Raw genomic sequence first — 18,443 nt, 5'->3', positions numbered from 1 at the left:
ACAGTAAGATAAATCCATCCAATATATGACATTTCTTCAATCTCAGACAAGTTAATAAGTTCCTGTTGTTCTTGCTAACAAGAAGTTTACACAAAAGCAGCACAATGGAAGCTGAACTTTTTAGGAATGTGTTACAAAATGATAGCAATTGGAAAAGATGGCACTCAGGAAATTCTGATTGTTACTCTGGATTTCTCGAGAGTCTGTCCTGTGCTATTCAGACAGATGCCAGTGCATTTCAGAGAAATGTTTTTTCATAGCTCACTGCCACTTTCACTGCATTATGCAAATGAGACACAAATGTCTGTGGTATAATATACTTTTTGTTGTCATTATCACTATTGTATTACTCATTTATTTGTTCATTCACAGGAGGAGCCATCTCCAACATGTACAGCATAATGGCTGCACGCTACAAATATTTCCCTGAAGTTAAAACCAAAGGCATGGCTGCAGTCCCTAAACTGGTTCTCTTTACCTCAGAGCATGTGAGCTTAATACACTGCTAATTCTTAATTTACATAAGTTTACATTTTCACAACATATGCCATAATGTGACATACGTTGTGAAAATGCTTCACCATTAAACAACCCCTCCATTTCATGTTCCTTTGTTTGCTGCAGAGTCACTACTCGATAAAGAAAGCTGGAGCTACACTTGGATTTGGAACAGACAATGTTATTTTGATAAAATGCGATGAAAGGTAGGATGAATGCTAAAGTTTTGATAGATTAAATGTGTTCATGTGTTAAATTTGTTTTATTGTGTTTAAGGACTGATTTAGTACAGTGTGTCAAGTTGCTAATGGCCTGTTGAGAAAATCCTATTAAATTATTTCAACTGCAGCTATTATTTACATATACATTCTTTAACTTTCTTTGCCTTTCTGTTTCTGTGATAATTACAGAGGCAAAATAATACCAGCTGATTTGGAGGCAAAAATTCTGGAAGCAAAAGAAAAGGTTTGTGTGTTAAAAAACTGGTGCTTAAATGCTTGGCTTAGTAAAATTGCTTCTTCCTTTGAAGCCAGAGTGTGGACATTAAAGAGAACATCATAATGATAGAAATACAATAACAGTATTTTTATATGTTTAATTATACATTCATGTATTGCTTACAGAATTATCTGTATGTCTTGGTGAGGTTTCCATTTTCTGTTTAAAACCAAAAGACTTTTTAACTTTTGAACCACAACTGTAGCTCATGATTATTTTTAAAAATAACTTCCTGCTTGGAAATATATGGAAACAAGCATGGAAACACAAAATCTTTTATCTAAACTTTTAAGCTTAGCCAAACCCATAAAAGATTCTACAGAGCCCTTAAAAAATCCTGTAGATTTCATGTAGGTAGCAAGTGTATTTGTTAAATATAGACAATAAGATTAAATTTTTGGCATTAATTACTATTTCTTGAATCAATGCAGTGGAAAAACCCATGGATTTTTAATAACATAACCAAAGAGAAATCAAGATTTTTTTTTTTTTATTTCTTAAGTTCTTTACATTTGGGAACTCTATGAAATAGCAGTTCACATTTATTTCATCTAATTCAAAATTGTCTCTCTTTGATCTGATAGTTTCTCATTTATTGCTTTTGTTTTAGATTGCTTTGTTCTGCTTTGTTCTGTTTATTAGTAGATAAGGACTAAAGGAACAATTTCAAGCTTTGAAATAATGACTTACAAATAATATTTAATTAATTTTTGTTTATACTGCTGTAAAAGTCCCAAATTTACTTGAATATTGTTAATCTTCCATCACATTGTTTGAATCTCTTCACTGAAAGAGATTGAACAAAATAATATTCTTTATAAAACATTTTTAGGTTACAAAATGAGATAATATTTCTGGAATTATTTTTGTTTTTTCTTTCTCTCTCTGAAAGTGTTTTCAATTTATAGTTGACTTTTTTTTTTTTTTGGTAGGGATACGTTCCTCTTTTTGTAAATGCGACTGCAGGCACAACAGTATATGGAGCCTTTGATCCAATACAGGAGATTGCAGATATATGTGAAAAATACAACCTCTGGCTCCATGTTGATGTAAGTAACAAAAAAGTGCTGCTAGTCGGGCAAAAGAGGATCTCAGTTTACATGTTTTTTTTTCTTACAAGTTACAAGAATTTTCTTACAAGTTACAAGAATTAAAATATTTATTACTAGACTCTGAGTAAACTAAAATCTGTTGAGCTTTTCAAAAAAAATTACTCTTCTCATTTTCCTGTCTCTTCCAGGCTGCCTGGGGGGGTGGACTCTTAATGTCCCGAAAGCACCGTCACAAACTGAGTGGAATAGAAAGGTACTACCCAGGGCCTCTTTGTAATTCTGTTCTTAAAGTACTTTCACAAGGTACATGGCACTTCAGCAATTCATGAAAATGTTCCTTTGCTACAGTGAGGAGTTTAAACACTAAATTAAACAATAGTGAGGCAAAAGGAAAAGGTTCAGACTAGGGAGATGGAAACGATGCTACAGAAGAAATCTGTGATGTTCCATTGAGTGAGAGGTAAGTTTTCAGCAGATTTGAAGGAAGACGAGGATATTACTTGGCAAAAAGGAACTGAGGTTGTTCTGTGAATAGCTTTGGAGGGATCCTAAGTCTGGGAATGGATGGAGAAGTATTTGAAGAAAAAAATGAAGTGTGAGAGCTAGACAATCTCTGAAATGTAGGGCTTTGAGAATACCAGTGATAAGTGAGGGATCCAGGGAAGGTGTTTGAGCATGAATACCCACAGTGGGAATTTGTAGAGGTTCTCTCCTGAAAGATGTTTGCAGGTTTTCTGGAAAATAGAGAGTGTATGTTCATGAGTTCTGTAAATGGAACACATACATATGCTTAGTCTTATATCACTTTTATTTATACACACACACACACAAATAGATAGGTGTGTACAACAGTGAGAGGAGGTAGAGACTGAATTAGCAGCAATTTTCAGGGGCAAGTTTAAGTACCTTTAAGGTTTGAAAGGACTGTGATAGACAGAGCTGCTATACTTCTGCTGTACCATGGAGAAGACTGAGGTCATTTACAGGGAGGCCAGAAGGGGTCACAAGATGTCACCTGTCTGAGGGCACAGGGGCCTGTGTGTTGGTGCCATGTGGGCATTAGATGAAACAAGCAGGAAGCTCTTGTTGAGGTCAGAGTGAAGTCTGCAGAAAAGAGCATGTGTGTAGCCCCAGGTAGGTAACCCAGTTTACCAAATGCCCACTGAGACCAGAAGCCAGCCTTTGACTGAATCAAACTTAAAGAGGCAAAGCATTTGTATTGGTAGTGACAGCAGAGTGAGAATGTGACCCTCCCACTGGTTTTTACAATTTTGACTCAGGAGTCATTCCAGGCATAGTCTTTGGCACAGTTGTACCCATATCCACTAATGACAAGTCTGTAGAAGATGCTATATTTATAATCCCATGGGTGTGTTGATCTCTAGATTTTCTCTGAAAGCACTCAACCATAAAATGGTGCCTATCTGAAAAAAATCTGAAAAGCAATGAAGAATCACAAATTTTAGATCTTTTCCATCATTGCAGCTATCAGCCTTCAGAGAAACAAAAAATATTGGAAGCAAGCTCTATCCATGTACTTTTAAATTAGCATCAAATTGCTCCCTGAGTTGGCCATTCTGAATATGGCACTGTGTAAAATAGTAAAATGAGTATAGTGAGCAATGCTCTTCCTTAGGGAAAGCAAACTGTCCTAGATGTGGGCATCTCATGCAGTAAGTGAAGAATAAGTACAACATCAAGGATAGTGTATGGAAGGACTGGCAGCAAAACCATGGGGACCTTTCTGTTGCAAGGACAGCAGCATATGGTGCTCAGTACCCTGAAGCAGCAGAATCCAGTCAACATTTGCCCAGCCCAATTTACTTGTGAGTCACGGCAACATGTCTAATATTAAGTCAGCATTGCAAAATAATTTTCTTAAGATACAGAGGTTTGGTCACAGGAGTTTGGCACACCCCTTTTGACCTGAGGTCAACCCTAAGGTGCTAATTAAGGCCATAATTTTAAGTAAATACGGAGAGCAGCAGGCTATGAAGCGTGAAATGATTTCTTTCCCAGTCAGCTATACAGGTTTCAGACAGGGGATGGGGCCCACATGCACGGGGTAATTGCCTGTCACGGGCCCCAGCTGGGCTCTCCTGATAACACAGGTTGTACTTGGCCTGCTTGGGCACACTGGCATGGAGGGCTGGCATGCTGCCACGGCACAGAGCTGGGACTGCCTGTGGGGGACAGCCTCTGCCTGGGGGCTGCACTGAGGAGAGAGCAACAGCTTCGTGTTAACATAAACCTAATGCTCCTTGTGAGGAACCACTTGAAATTGTCTTTGTTTGAAACCCTGAAAGTTAAATGAATGTGCTAAACTGAAGGCATGGTGTTTTCAAAAGGAAACAAGTTGTTATATAAATTCCATTTTCCTGACTGCTTCATCTGAACTATTAGTGAACTTTTTCTAAAAGATAAGTCTGAGCTATTTATCTGCTGGTTTGCACTGCATAAGCAGCTGATGTCGGATGGTGAGCTCCCCAGGTACAGCACAGGCTGCACTGTTCCTTCAGCTGAGGGGTGCTACAGTCTAATCTAGCACATACAGAGATTGAAATTGTATCTGGAAATCAGTGGTCCTCAGACTGGGGTGGAGACATCACTGTGTTACTCAAAACAGAGAAACAATGGTTGTGTCTGTGTCCTCTGAGAGCAGGATGTTGGAGAGGAGGAAATACCTTTCAATTTTCTTTCAACCACATTGTAAAAACACATGCATAGCCTGTGAAATACAATTATGCACTTTGCTTCTCTGGAACATGCAGTGAATCAAGGGGACGCTTGGTAATTAATTACTTGGGGTGGAAAGGTCAATGGATGTGCACCGTTGGCACATTTATTTCAGTGTCACCATTAAACTGTCTAGGATAGTATGTTAAAATACAGAACATCTGTTTGAGTTGTAAATTAGGTGATCTTGTGCATTGACTTGTGTTTACATGTAAGAAATTTTAAGCTTTCCATAGAGAATGGTAGGATAAGATGTAAGGTTTTAGAGCCTTTTAACAGTCCACAGGCTTGACAAGCAAGGGCTGTGGCTCTAACTGGAAAAGCAGGTAAGCATGCAGAACATCTTTTTATTTCCTTTCTATTTTTCCAGCAGCTGTTCAGTAAAGAACTGTATTCTCCCACAATTCATATTAGTTCCTTAATTGTCTGACACCCCCACTTTCCCAATCAGTACCCTGAATCGATAGAACATATCAAAGAGGTTTTGTTATTTTTATTAGTGCTATTTCTAGAAGAGAACTCATCTGGGGATGATGTTACTGTATCAGCTAATCAGTCTGATACTTATTAGCTGATATTAGTAATAATATAAAATAATCACAAGTCTGATATTGCAATGTTAACATGAAAAAAATTCCTTTCCCGGACAGCATAGCTGGGAAAGAAGACACTTAAGAAAGCAATAATACCCAGTGATATCATCATGGTCAAAACTCCCTGTATTTGCAGCTGAAAGCAGAAAACAAAGGTGACTGCTTCAGATTAAGTTTCTGTTTTCCAAACCTATCTGAATGTGTAATTTTTTTGCAGAGCCAACTCAGTCACTTGGAATCCACACAAGATGATGGGAGTGTTGTTACAATGTTCTGCCATTCTTGTCCGGGAGAAGGTCTGCCTTATATTTAATAATTAAACATTTTTTTAAAAAAGTAAATATCCAGCCCTACTTTTTAAGAGGGTACTGCAAAATCTGTTTAATTTCAAAACTTCTTTTGGAAGGAATAATTGTGTGGATTTACACTGTGTTTTGGAAGTTGTTTTATCTGTCCTAGAGGTTTTGGCTTTTTTAAATTAAAGTAGTAGACAACGTGGGTCAGATCCTCACCTGTTGGATCTTTGCATATTCTGATAGCAACAACAGAGCCATGCTAATGTACTGACAATCTGCCCCCTTGTTTCTGTGATACATTGAACACAGAGCCTTTGCTTTAGTACTTGGTCACAGTCTAAACTGCTTAAGTAAGAAGCAAGATTTTACCTTACACAGTGGTTTAGAAGTTTCCCAGTTCTGTTGAAAAGAAAACATGCTGGTCTTATTATGACTCTTAGGGCTAGCATCTAGATTCTTAGTTGTCATCAATTAAAGAAAAACCTTGTGTCTTGTTTCTTTTAAGCAATACATATTTTTATTAAATGATTAGAAAAAAATCATATCATATGTGGTATCACGTGTGGATAGGACTAATGATGTTCCCTACTAACCTCTTGTATGCCAATTGCTACTAGAAGCACTTAGTTGAAGCAGTAATCCCTGTGTATAGAACTGGGATGGAAGAATTGGAAGCTGCAGCCCTAGGTCTGCCATTGCTTTTCCAATCCATCTCTAAACTGAGGACTGCAGCATTTGTTTCCCTTTGTAAAACACACCATATGAAGGGAAGCACAAGCCTCTGTTTAGTGACGTGCATGCTTATTGTGCCAGCTATTGCAGGATTCTGGCAAGAGTTTTTGTTCTCTGTACGAGAACTTTGATAGATGTTTTTGCATTTATGAGACACACTGGTGTCTTCAAGTTTCTTGCAAAAAGCAGTTTTAAGGAATTTCTAAAGGAAATACAGACCATTTTAGACATGTCACATATAAGACTTCTGTGTAACATAAGGAATTTGCTGCTCGGTGTTTCCACCAGGCATTTTTACCAGTAGTCCCTAGATTTCTATTGGTCTGTGAACCATATTTATTTATATGCAAAAAATGTCCAGTTTATGTTATTTGTGCTTATACTTATCCCTAATGTTGTCATAAAGCTGAACAACATTCAAAGTTTAAACCTTCAATTACATTTTTTCACTCCATTTTGTGTAGCAATCTGTTGCATTGAGAGACCACAGCTTTATTCTAGTGTGTAATTTAGCAAATCATAAATTTAAGTTTAAAGAACATAGCCTTATAAATTGAAGTGGTGAAAGCTAATATCACAAACTAAGTCTCGAAATTAATCTGTGAATGTTTTCTCAGGGGGGTGTTTCTGTGTGTAAGACCATATGGCTACTCAGAGACTTCTAAGAGAACCACCTTAGGTTAATGAAATTAATTTTGTGGCTCAGGTTTGCAAAACAGGGTCAGTATGTTATAATATGTCCCATCAAAGAACAATCCTCCTGTACAAGTTTGAAATACATTTTTATACATTATTAATGTGTACATTCTCTCATGCACAAATGCCAGGTAAGTAATGTAAGTGTACATGTTTTTTGTTGTAGGGTATCCTTCAGGGCTGCAATCAAATGTGTGCAGGCTATCTCTTCCAGCCAGACAAGCAGTATGATGTCTCCTATGACACTGGAGATAAGGCAATACAGTGTGGTCGACATGTAGACATTTTCAAATTCTGGTTGATGTGGAAAGCAAAGGTAAATAACAAAAGTTTAGCTCAAAAACAGAAAGGTATTTATTTAATTTCTAAGTGTCATGTAATGGAATACTTCATTTTAACATACATGTTTGTGTCATTACAATCTCTAAACACAGAAATATCCAAGTATTAACTCAGAAAGGTACTGTGTGAATTGCAGAACAATGCTAGCTGTCGGTAAATTCAGATGGCAATTAGAAGAAAGATTTAAGTCACTAGATGAGTCCTGCAGAAAAACCATAGAGTGCAGGGCACCAAAATGATCTCTTGTTGTGATGCTCTACACTTGGATAGTATTTTATGACAGATTACTTGTAACAGCAGAGCAGCCTTGATGACTTACAAGGGTCCTTTGAATATGACATTTCAATGTATAGATTTTATAAGTGACTTTTTAACTCAAAACAAGGCCTTTTTCTGAGCTAGCATTGCCCAAGTGACGATTCCACAGTTATTCTGGTACTACTGTGGTATGCCTGGATGGCTGAATTTAAGCATGGGCTTTTGTCCAGGCTTACATGTTCACAAGATGAGGATTCATGTAGTCAAGAAAACACATTCCATTTTTGTTGCTTTATCTGCAGTCATCTCATTACTGTTATTCTTGATCTTCTGCTGGCAAAATGGGAATTCAGTTGGGTAACCTGTCCAGAGTCTAATTTTTAAAATAAAATTGATATTAAATCTAATTATAAACTCCAAAATCATAAACCAATTTTCACTTTGGGAGAAAATGCTTGCTTCTTCATTTATGTACGAAGTGTACTTTAAAAAAACCCCAACTATTTATTATCAATATTCATATACTTTTTCTGGGATTATGACCTTGACAAGATATCAGCGGCTAGGCAAGTGACATGGTAAACGTATGGCAGACTTTTGCTTGCTGGTTAAATTCACATTTGTAGCAAACTGTTCAGAGGAAATATTTTACTTCCCAATTCTTACACTTTCAACTGAATTCCCATTCTAAGTTTCTGGTCTTTCAGCAGCAGCTGTGAAGCCAGGACATAATATCTATAATGTTTTTGGAAGCCCAAAAAATATAAAAGACCTAAAATAATCTACTAAAAATAGCGAAAGTCCTTGTTGTTTTCATAATAAATTCTCTTAAAATGAGACAAACCAAATAGCAACTTACAACTGGGCCACCTTTAGCCACTTTTTAACCGTTGGTTAATGCTGCTTTTAAGTTACAAGAAATAATATTGCTAAATGTTTTCTGCCTGAAAATATTTAAGAGTGAAACTTATCTGAAAAGGTGATTGCATCAGAGCAGGAAAAAAAATGACCATATAACTAATACCTACTTTCTTATTAAAATAGGGTACAGTAGGATTTGAAAATCAGATCAATAAATGCCTGGAGCTGGCAGAATATCTCTACACTAAAATCAAAAACAGAGAAGAATTTGAGATGGTATTTGAAGGGCAGGTAAGTTTGCTTTCACATATGTGTGAGCCAAATCTGTCTTCATGCTTCTCACAGTTCTTCAAGACAGCTATGCAAAACTGCTCTGATTTTCTAAAGAACTAGATGACTATTGGCATCTGAACAGATTTTTTTGTCAAATACGTGTGGTTTTGTACCATAAATGTCAGGTTTATCTCCTCTTCTTCCACAGAGGCCTTCTCAGTTTAGGGCATGAAGAACGCTTTAATGCAACCTACTCATACTGAGATTATTAGTACATAAGTGAGAATCTGCTGTTTTTACTGTATATTCTTTTGCCAGTGCCAGTACAGAAACTTTTGGATCATAGTATAAACTTCATTTCTCCCTTTGCTAAGGAAAGGAAAATTGGATTGCCCTTGCTGTGATCCTGAAAAACAGTTACTCATAGAACTGCACAAGGGTGAAAAGCACTTGCACTTCATTAGCAACCTAAATATTGCAAATGGGACAATGTATAGGGAATCTAAGGCAGCAGAGGCAAGCAGCAGTACTGTAATCCATTTCTGTCTCTTTCACATGCAGGACTAGGAAAGTTAATACTATATTTTGTCTTTCATGTCTGTGATAAAATATGTTACTGACTAGCCTTTAGTGTGGGAATGATCTGTGTAATTTTTTTAATTGATGCATATGTTTGGTTCTTTTTGCAGCCAGAGCATACAAATGTATGTTTTTGGTATATTCCTCCAAGTCTCAGGGGCATGCCAGACTCTGATGAGAGAAGAGAAAAGTTACACAGGGTAAGTATTTTTGGTTAAATGTAAAAGGATAATTCCAAATTCTGAGATGTCAGTTCTCCATTGCTTGTAATGGCCTTGATATTTGTTCACTTGTGTCTTTCATTTATATTGATGTTCAAGTAATGTTTTCCCTATAGAACCAGATTCAGAACATATTCAGTTATCCTGTGCTCAAAGTGTTACAAGCCTTCAAAAAGTAGCTAGGCCTTTGGATAGGACAGCTTATCTACAAGAGAAACAGAGGGTAATTGTTGGAAAATGCTTGGACAGGTAAAGGACATGAAAACCTGTGAGTTCCTTCTCAGGTATTTATTCTGATTTTAAATGCCAATGCATTAGTTCATACAAGCGAAAATGAACACCCTTTGGAGGACTTTGGGATACATTTATTTGAAGTAGTAGAGGAAAGGGAAGGCATCATAGAAGCACCAGATTGAAAAGATAGAATGTTATTCAGGACTTGAGGGAAGCAAAATACAGTAATTTTGTAGTAGTGTTTTAGACAGAAGAGGAATGAAATACATTCAGGAGACAAAAGAATGACATCACAGTGTCAAAAATAATTGCTCTTTGTGTCTGTATGTGTGAGTGTTTGTTAAGGAAGGGAGAAGAATGAGCAAACTTGGAAGATTTTGTAGAGGATTTAATGGCTGTATCACAATGGGGGAAGAGAATAGAAGGGACTAGAAATTCCTGGGTAAAATTCCTGAGTCAAGCCAGTCCCATGTTAGATAAAGAAATGGCCAAAACAAAGAGAGAATAGAGGAAGATAGCGGTAAGAAGTAAGAAACAGCAAGAGGGGTGAAATATTTGATTTAACCCTGTTAAATGTTAGAGGACACCATAAAGCATTCTACAAAACAGTGAAAGAGCCAGACATCTGACCTTGCCTGGCAGAGAGTAGAGCAGGAGAATGAAAGTCTGGATGGAAAAACTGGGCTTAGTCAATACCAAATATTAAGACTGTCAGAACATTATTCCTTGTAAATTAAACCAAGGAAGTGAGATTGTGGTAAATGCACAGCACTGCAAAACTACTGGAAGGTTTCCATGGCTTATCCTAACAAAAAATATTACTTATTACTTAGATCTTGTTGAAAAATTTCCATTGTTTTCCCCCCATATAAAATTCTTTGAGAATACATAATATTCTCATAGAAAATATCCACTACCCTCAAGAAGGTCTGGAGTGGACATTCATACAGAAGCAGAAAATGTTTCATCATGACAAAATCTTCAGCACAAAGAAATGAGATATACATTTAATATATAAAATAATTATACAGCAAATACTCTGGGATACTATTAATTTGTAAGTCAAAAAGATGGATATTATTGTTGTCAATTTTTCTTTAATTAGCCAACCTTACTTAGTTTTTAAATCTTATTTAGTTTTTCAAGCTTTTTCTTGTTACAGACATCTTTTATTAAAACAAATTCCTGTCGATTTCTTTTTTCTGAATTAAGAAATGCTGTGATGTACAAGGAAAGAATCATTTTTTTCTTCTCTCTTTGTGTGTGTGTGTCTCTCTCTCTTTTTGTGATTTTTTTTTTTTATGATAAAGGTGGCACCAAAAATCAAGGCATTGATGATGGAGTCAGGCACCACCATGGTTGGATATCAGCCTCAGGGAGATAAAGTCAACTTCTTCCGAATGGTCATCTCAAACCCAGCAGCAACTAAGTCTGACATTGACTTCCTCATTGAGGAAATTGAGAGGCTGGGGCAGGAGCTGTAGTGGTTGAATGATTTATTTCTTGAATTCACTGTTTTCCAGCACTGGCTATTTTTTAAACCCAGTTCTGCAGAACATGTTTAAAGGAAATTCTGTAAGTTGCAATCTCCTAAGACATCCTTAAACAAAACAGCTATAGGCTACTGAAATATATATGTATTGTTAGATCATATTATTGAGGGAAAATGTATTATCTTGAAGTTGAAGTACTATTGACTCTTACATTGGTCTTGTTTATTGTAGACTGCAGAAAATTAATAGATATTAAAATAGCAAATTAAGAACTCTGCACAGTATATATGTACAGTATAAATAAATATATATAATTATATATATACATACATATATATATATATAAAGTGGTTATAAACTTAGATCAAAGCCACAGCATGTTTTCCACTTTAAGAAAATTAAGTTTTCCTTCAACAACTTTGGTGTGGATAATGTGCTACAAGTTTTTCTGCCAGACAGAAACAGACATATAGAAACAGATATAGAAACATTTCTAAAATGTAGATTCTTAGGAGCTAAAGAAAATGTATAACAGTATTAGATCTTATTGTTGGTGCTTTTCTCACATACAAAACAGCAATCTCTAAGAGCACCTTTGAGTAAAATAGTTGTACTTGCCCTTTAGTGTCAAATCAGGGGATGACAGTAGCAGAGTCATTGTAACAGGTATATTATTGCTGTATTTTTAGAGGTTAATTTGTGTAGATTGTGTATATTATTGTTAAATTACTTTGTGTAAAAGGATTTAAATGTAATAGTTTTACAGCAAGATAACTGTTTAATTGTAGGTATCTGAAACATTTGCTTATTTATATGCAGAGATTTACCATGCTGAAGAGTTGTCTTGTATTTTCTTCCGTTTGTAATGTAACCTATTTATATATTATTGAAGTTCTAAATAATGTTTATGGTATTTTAGTGTCTTTGTGAGCCAAAGAAAAAATAAGAAAATATTAGTTGACACTTTTGTTTAAATCCTAGTGCCCTTAAAGTATAACTTACAGATAATTTTACTGAAGATAAGGAATTCTGACATTGTGTATAGACTATCAAATTATGGGATCCCTTTAATCTATTAGAATTATTAGAAATTTCAGTTTTATTTATTGTAAAGTCAGACTGTTCAGTGTTCTGAATGCTTTTCTAGTGAATATTGATTGCTACCCAAGGCCCCTGTTTTTGGGTTTTATTTCAGAACTGACCTCTGTGACCATTTTAACTAAATTCTGTGGGAGTTTTAACCACATCATTCTTTTAGTGAAATGGAATTTCACTAAAATGGAATTTGGAGCTTATAAAATAAATAAAACCAAAAGTAATCTCAGTATCTTTTAATACAACCAGCTTGTCCCAATAATTTCAACTGGTTAGTCTTTTCAAAGTATAGACACCAGATTCATCTGCAGCTTAATCAATTTTAATCATTAGCTAATCAATATTACTGAGTGGAAAAGTCCATACTAGAAACACAGCAGTGGAACAAAATGGAGATTCAATAATCCTCTGTTCACTGAGTTAGTGTCATGGTGATAAATGGAATATGCTAATTTCAAGTGTTTTCATACGTGATTCTTTGCAAAGCAGTAATTAATTGCTTTTTTTCCCTTCCCTCCACCTCAGTAATAAAATTGAATTATTTTAGAAACTTTCAGAGAAATACAGTCATGCCATGCAGTTTTTGCAGTCTCTCTGGCCCCTGTCAGTCCTGTGGAAAGACAGCTACAGGTAAGAGAGATTTCCGTCCCGCAGGTGCCACCGGCTGTCCTTTGAGGATGCTGTCTCAGATTTGTGTTAGCACAGGGAGAAGCTGCTACAGTAAATGCTGTCTCCTACAGCACAGCCTTTCCAGGTTTTCATAGAACTCTTGCTTATTCCTCTTTCAAAATCTTCTGTAAAATCTTTTCTTCAAATCGAGTTGAAGCTAAAAATTATTGTCACTGACCTTTAGATTTATGAGTATGACTTTCTAAATTGATCTGCATTGTTACTCCATATCATGAAACCCCCTAGTAATCGTACCAATGCAGTATTCCTTTCATTAGATTTTTTCAAGACAGTGTTTGCTGGTTTCTTTCCTTCTTGATCTCAAACCTCAATCTTGCTCAATTATAAGCCCATTGTATTACTTTGTAGTCAATATTTGACATTTCCTGATGGAAACATCCATGCTGTATGACCTGAGGCCTGCAGTACAGGTTTAGTTGGCATAAACATTGACTTTAGTGCTAACTTCCATAATATTGAATGCCAAACTTTATAGATACCAGCTATTCATCAAAACTAGAGGACCTCTCATTGAGAGCTGTTCTTAGAGTACAGGAAGAAGCTTTTTTTGAAGAAGCACGTCACATTTTTATTTCAGACTTCTGTCTGAAATCTGGTCTCAGTTTTACTTTATTCAAAGGGCAGCTACAGAAAATTGAAAAAATTCTTCTTGTTTATGAGAAACAATATGAACTAATATAATTAATCCAAAGACATATAACTGATGACTTAGCTTCACTAGAGGATTTTAGGTCTTCCACACAAATGCCATGGTTCTTATGATTACCCCAGTTCTTAGGTGGAAATTTCTGATTTTCTCCATCTCCCTTGTCAATAATGGTATTGCTAAAGCTCCATTTTCCCCTCAGTCCTCTAACCTTAATATTTTAACCTCAAGAACTCTGCAACCAGATCACCATCTCAACATTCTAATAGTAGTTTAATGTATCTGAGCTGTTAATTCTCCTTGAAGCAAATAAATAAGGTGAAGAGAACCATCTTCATCCTGATCATGAAGCTGTAGGAAGGACCAGAATACAGCTGATGGCATTCCTACAGCACACCCCTGACAGTTCTGAAATGCAGTCAGAAACAGATCTAGACCTCCTCAGGGCATGTATAACGTTTTGCTCACTAACATTTCTGCTTCTTCCTTTTATGAAGTACCTTGTGTTTTGAAGGTTAAAAGCATCCTTTTGCCATTGATGGTTTGCAGCTGAGCAGGAATAATGGAGCTCCTCCTGCTTGTTTGGGAAGTGAGACCCTCAATGCATAGGTGCTGTCTCTAAAGACAGAGGGCTTGGATTTATCTTCCTACCCTCTGCATTTATCTTGCTTTTCTGCAGTGTTGTGTCTTGACACAGATGACCACAATTGGATTTTTGCAAAGCTTTTGATTCTAATATCAACTTCTGGGGTGTTTTCCTATGAGATATAGCAAAAAGGTGTTCAACAGGCACCGTGCTCGTATTAATTTCTGACTTGGTTAACTGATTTTAACAGAGCAGTTGTAGTCATTAGTGAGAAAACTCATCTTTTTTCTTTTTAGGTCATTTCCATCTGAGTAATATGCCACAGCTTCTCAGACTAACACTGACCTGGAACTTTCCTTCTTTTAAATCCATATACTATTGACTGTGAGAGATTAGGATGTAAGGATATACAGGAGTATTGACTAATGTAAAGCATTTTAACTCCATGGGAGCAACTTTGTTTTTCTGAGGTTTAAATTACACTCTGAGCTAGCAATTTTGCCTTTAAAATCACAGGGACAATCACTGTAACTTTGCATGTGTGAATTCAGATCAATTAAACAATAGGCAAGATCTTAGCTGAACAGGTAGCTGCAGTGCTTATGAAATGATATCATTTATTTGGAAAAGACTGACCACTGGATAAAAATCAAGAGCAGCTGGTGATTTTGAATGAGAAAAATTCTGATTGTGTTATTAAAGGTAATTTTTAGAGAAGATAGATTATACCATTCATGGCGGACAGCCAGAAGCAGGGGCCTTGGGAATAATCCAGAATTTTAAAATCATCATGAAGTTAGCTCATAATCTGTTTTTTGAATGGTGACAAATAGGAAGGGATTTTTTAAACAGAATCTCTGTTTTGTGGTTTAAGAAATGTTGAAGTTATAAAGAAGTTATGCAATGCAGTTTTAATTTTTCAATAAAAGTTTATCTTAAAAATTACTAATTTGTCTCATATAATTTTTGTGAGATCTTTTGTTTCCTTAAGAATATGAGACAAAAGCCACACAACATTATCCCTTGCCTTAAAAATAGTAAGGCAAATGTTAAGGCAGCTATTTAATTTAATTGTGGATTTAATATGAGCTTGTACCAACAATGACTGAGGAAGAACCACAAGCACAGAACCTTGGTCAGTTTGGACAGGATTGTTGAGACATTAGTACTGTATGTAATATGAAAAATGTGCTTTAAAATCTTGGATTCTAAACCATGCTTTGGGGTAACCCACTATTCTCTTGCAGGAGATGAAATAATTTTAGTTTTTTTACACCAAATAGATTGAAAAATAAGAGTACATTTTGAATTTATTGAAGTATAATTTTTTTCTCATGGTATAGATCAATTCTGATTAATTGCTGCTCTATGCATTATCTGTAGGACTGTCATTGATTTTAACAGTATGTAGGAAATTTTATTTTGATTGCTTTAGGGTAGGATGAACATCCTTCAATTAGGATGAGTTTTCTTAAGAACAGTTTCATTTTAAGTTAAATATTTTATGAAACAAATTAGTCATGAGAAAAATACTTACAAAGAAACTTATTGAGTCAATTAGTGTAGCATACAAATACCATCATGTAGAGCACTAAAAATTATGGAAGATGATTGTATGGTGTGAGTATTAAGGAATGTTCAGCTTATGCACAGACTATTCAGTAAAATGTTAGGACCACAACAAGGCTGTGGGTAGTTAACACAGCTCTCTGTGGTCAACAGAATTACACCTGCCTGGATTTCTCCTGTAATGGTTTATGATTTGCAAGCTGTGACAGTTATGTTGAGGGTGAGGATACATGAATTGGGAGTACTGCTCACTCAAGAACAGCAATTAAATGAGGAAGAGATGAGAAGATGCAAGCACTATCTGAAAGCAAAAGATGAAAGGAAGGATGGCTGCAAAACATAGAAGGATTTCTGTTTCCTTTGACTATTTGAAAGAATCAGACTTTTGGACAAAGCGAGATTAAAATTTTGGTTAGAAGAAAAGGTAAGATGCAAGAAGAGGACTTTAGGTAGACCTGGTAAAGACAGAGAAAAGTTCTGCTTCTCTGTTTTAATAGTTCTATCTACTGGGGGAAAATGGAACACTGTTTAGTAATGATGATAAAAGAAAAAGCTGAAGACCTTGAATTATTTCTGCTATGTATAAGTGTTCTGTTCAGCATCTGAATGTAATTATTTCAGATTGGATAAGTGTACTTGAGATGTGTATTTGTGAATGTATTTATATGTATTGGTATAAATGAGAAGAATGGGTGCATGCCTTACATACTCAGTGTGTATCAGAAAACAAAAAGTTTTGCATGATGGTGACTGTTTTGTGTAGGATTTTTCAGGACAGTTGAAGTATAATATTGAACAAGTATGTAGTGAAGGAAACAGTAAATTATTTTCCCCTACCCTTAAAAGTATGTGTGTGTTGGATATTTATATAAATGATCAAATCTCTATCATATCAAATTCAAATTCTCAAATTACATACCTTTTAACAGGATACCAGTCTGGTTCATCTACAAATGGTTGGTTTGATGCAGGAATTACTGTATAAAAATTTATGGCCTTGTTTTTTGTGGAAAGGTGTTGTGTCACGACTGTGTGAGCACAAATATGTAAGATCAGTGCAGATGATAGGAAATGGAGAAAAACTAAGTTTAACATTCAAGAAAACCTAGAAAAAATGTCACTGCAAGCAAAACCAACACATGTAAGTACAATTAATTTAGCTTAGATTGTAGAAGTCTATAATCTGTGGCCACAGTGCAAGCTGGTTTGAAGCAATGCCTAATCAGTGTGACATCATTAAGAGTTTCAATTATGCAGCCATGTTGTCCTTCCAAAAAATAGAAACTTGAATGCTACTTTAATTCCAACAGGAGAAAGTGTCTCTAAAAAGCAGCGTGAGAAAGGCATAAGAGATTTCTCATTCAGTGTCACATGCTGTGTATATCTTCCAAAGTTTGCATGTATTATAAATTACATTCACTGTTTAACACATTGCCTTATTAGGACTTCCCTTGGGCCTCAGCAAAAAAGACCATTATTCTCAATTGAGCTGTTCTTTTACTTTTGGGAAGGTTGCCTGCAGGGTAACACTGGCATTCATTCTTGTGGATATACATCCAGCCTTACCACCAGATAAATTCTTTATTTCCATTAGGCTGGGGCTTCTTGTGGTTCCTTGTTGCATTTTCTGGCTGTGAGCACCCTCTGAAGACAAGGCCTTTATTGAGTGTCTCTTGCAGGTGATCACTCTCCTGCCACACTCACAGCACTGGCCATCACTAACACACTGGCACAGCTCTTGGTTATCTCAAGGGGCACAGCTTCACTGGGCAGCAGGCAGCACACCTCCACATGCTGGGTTTACCAGTGCTGAACTAAAGAACCACAGCTGTTTTGATTACAGCAGGATTTCCTATTTGTGAAAAAAAAAAAAAAAAAAAGTCTTTTACTAATTCATTATAACCACTACTCCTTATTTGCCAGTAAGTGTGCTGCTACAATAATTCAGTGTGTTCACTTATCTTGGCTGCACTTTACAAGTCTATTACTTGTACCTGACTCGGGCATGTTTCAGGGGTACTATATTTCTTCATACTGTTTTGGATATCGTGGCTCTTCTATTAATCTACAAATTTTCCAGGAGTGTGGGGGATTTTCCCACGACAAAAGAATCCAGTTTAGTTTCTGTACTATAAATACCCCATATTGGTGAGTAGTTGTTAGTTTTTACTCAGTCATAGCAAAAGTAAATGTAATTATTCTGTAGGTATAAATTAAATGCCAGCTTTATCTTACAGTATAATGTGATGTGTCTTCTTTTGTCTTCCCAAGCATATGAGGCCTGTCTTTTTGCAAGCTATGATGTCCCAGCTTGTTAATTGTGACCTGGCTCCCTGGCAGTAAGAACTGTAATTGCCATCAGACAGCTCCCTCTGCTTCCTGAAGTGAGTGTGTGCAGACTGATTCCAACATTAGAGCTTATGTTGCAGGTTAAAGTTAAAAAAATTTCTTCCTTTCAAATACATCAACATTACGGTAAAAAGAACTACTAGGCC

At 36.0% G+C, this 18,443-nt stretch overlaps 1 protein-coding gene across 1 annotated transcript in view; it reads left to right on the top strand.

Moving 5' to 3' along the window:
* Nucleotides 1-16,793, top strand: part of GAD1 (glutamate decarboxylase 1) — a 33,062-nt gene extending 16,269 nt beyond the window's left edge. The window contains exons 7-16 of the mRNA XM_074548527.1: nucleotides 373-488; nucleotides 625-704; nucleotides 909-963; nucleotides 1,929-2,045; nucleotides 2,237-2,301; nucleotides 5,595-5,673; nucleotides 7,268-7,417; nucleotides 8,746-8,853; nucleotides 9,525-9,614; nucleotides 11,180-16,793. Coding sequence (XP_074404628.1) covers nucleotides 373-488; nucleotides 625-704; nucleotides 909-963; nucleotides 1,929-2,045; nucleotides 2,237-2,301; nucleotides 5,595-5,673; nucleotides 7,268-7,417; nucleotides 8,746-8,853; nucleotides 9,525-9,614; nucleotides 11,180-11,353 — 1,034 coding nt within the window. The 3' untranslated portion in view covers nucleotides 11,354-16,793. The remainder of the gene's footprint in view (nucleotides 1-372; nucleotides 489-624; nucleotides 705-908; nucleotides 964-1,928; nucleotides 2,046-2,236; nucleotides 2,302-5,594; nucleotides 5,674-7,267; nucleotides 7,418-8,745; nucleotides 8,854-9,524; nucleotides 9,615-11,179) is intronic.
* Nucleotides 16,794-18,443: the final 1,650 nt, after the last annotated feature.

The sequence above is a fragment of the Zonotrichia albicollis genome, chromosome 10 (assembly GCF_047830755.1).
Source record: "Zonotrichia albicollis isolate bZonAlb1 chromosome 10, bZonAlb1.hap1, whole genome shotgun sequence".
Classification (NCBI taxonomy): Eukaryota; Metazoa; Chordata; class Aves; order Passeriformes; family Passerellidae; genus Zonotrichia; species Zonotrichia albicollis.
This window is presented reverse-complemented; position numbering and strand designations above follow the sequence as displayed.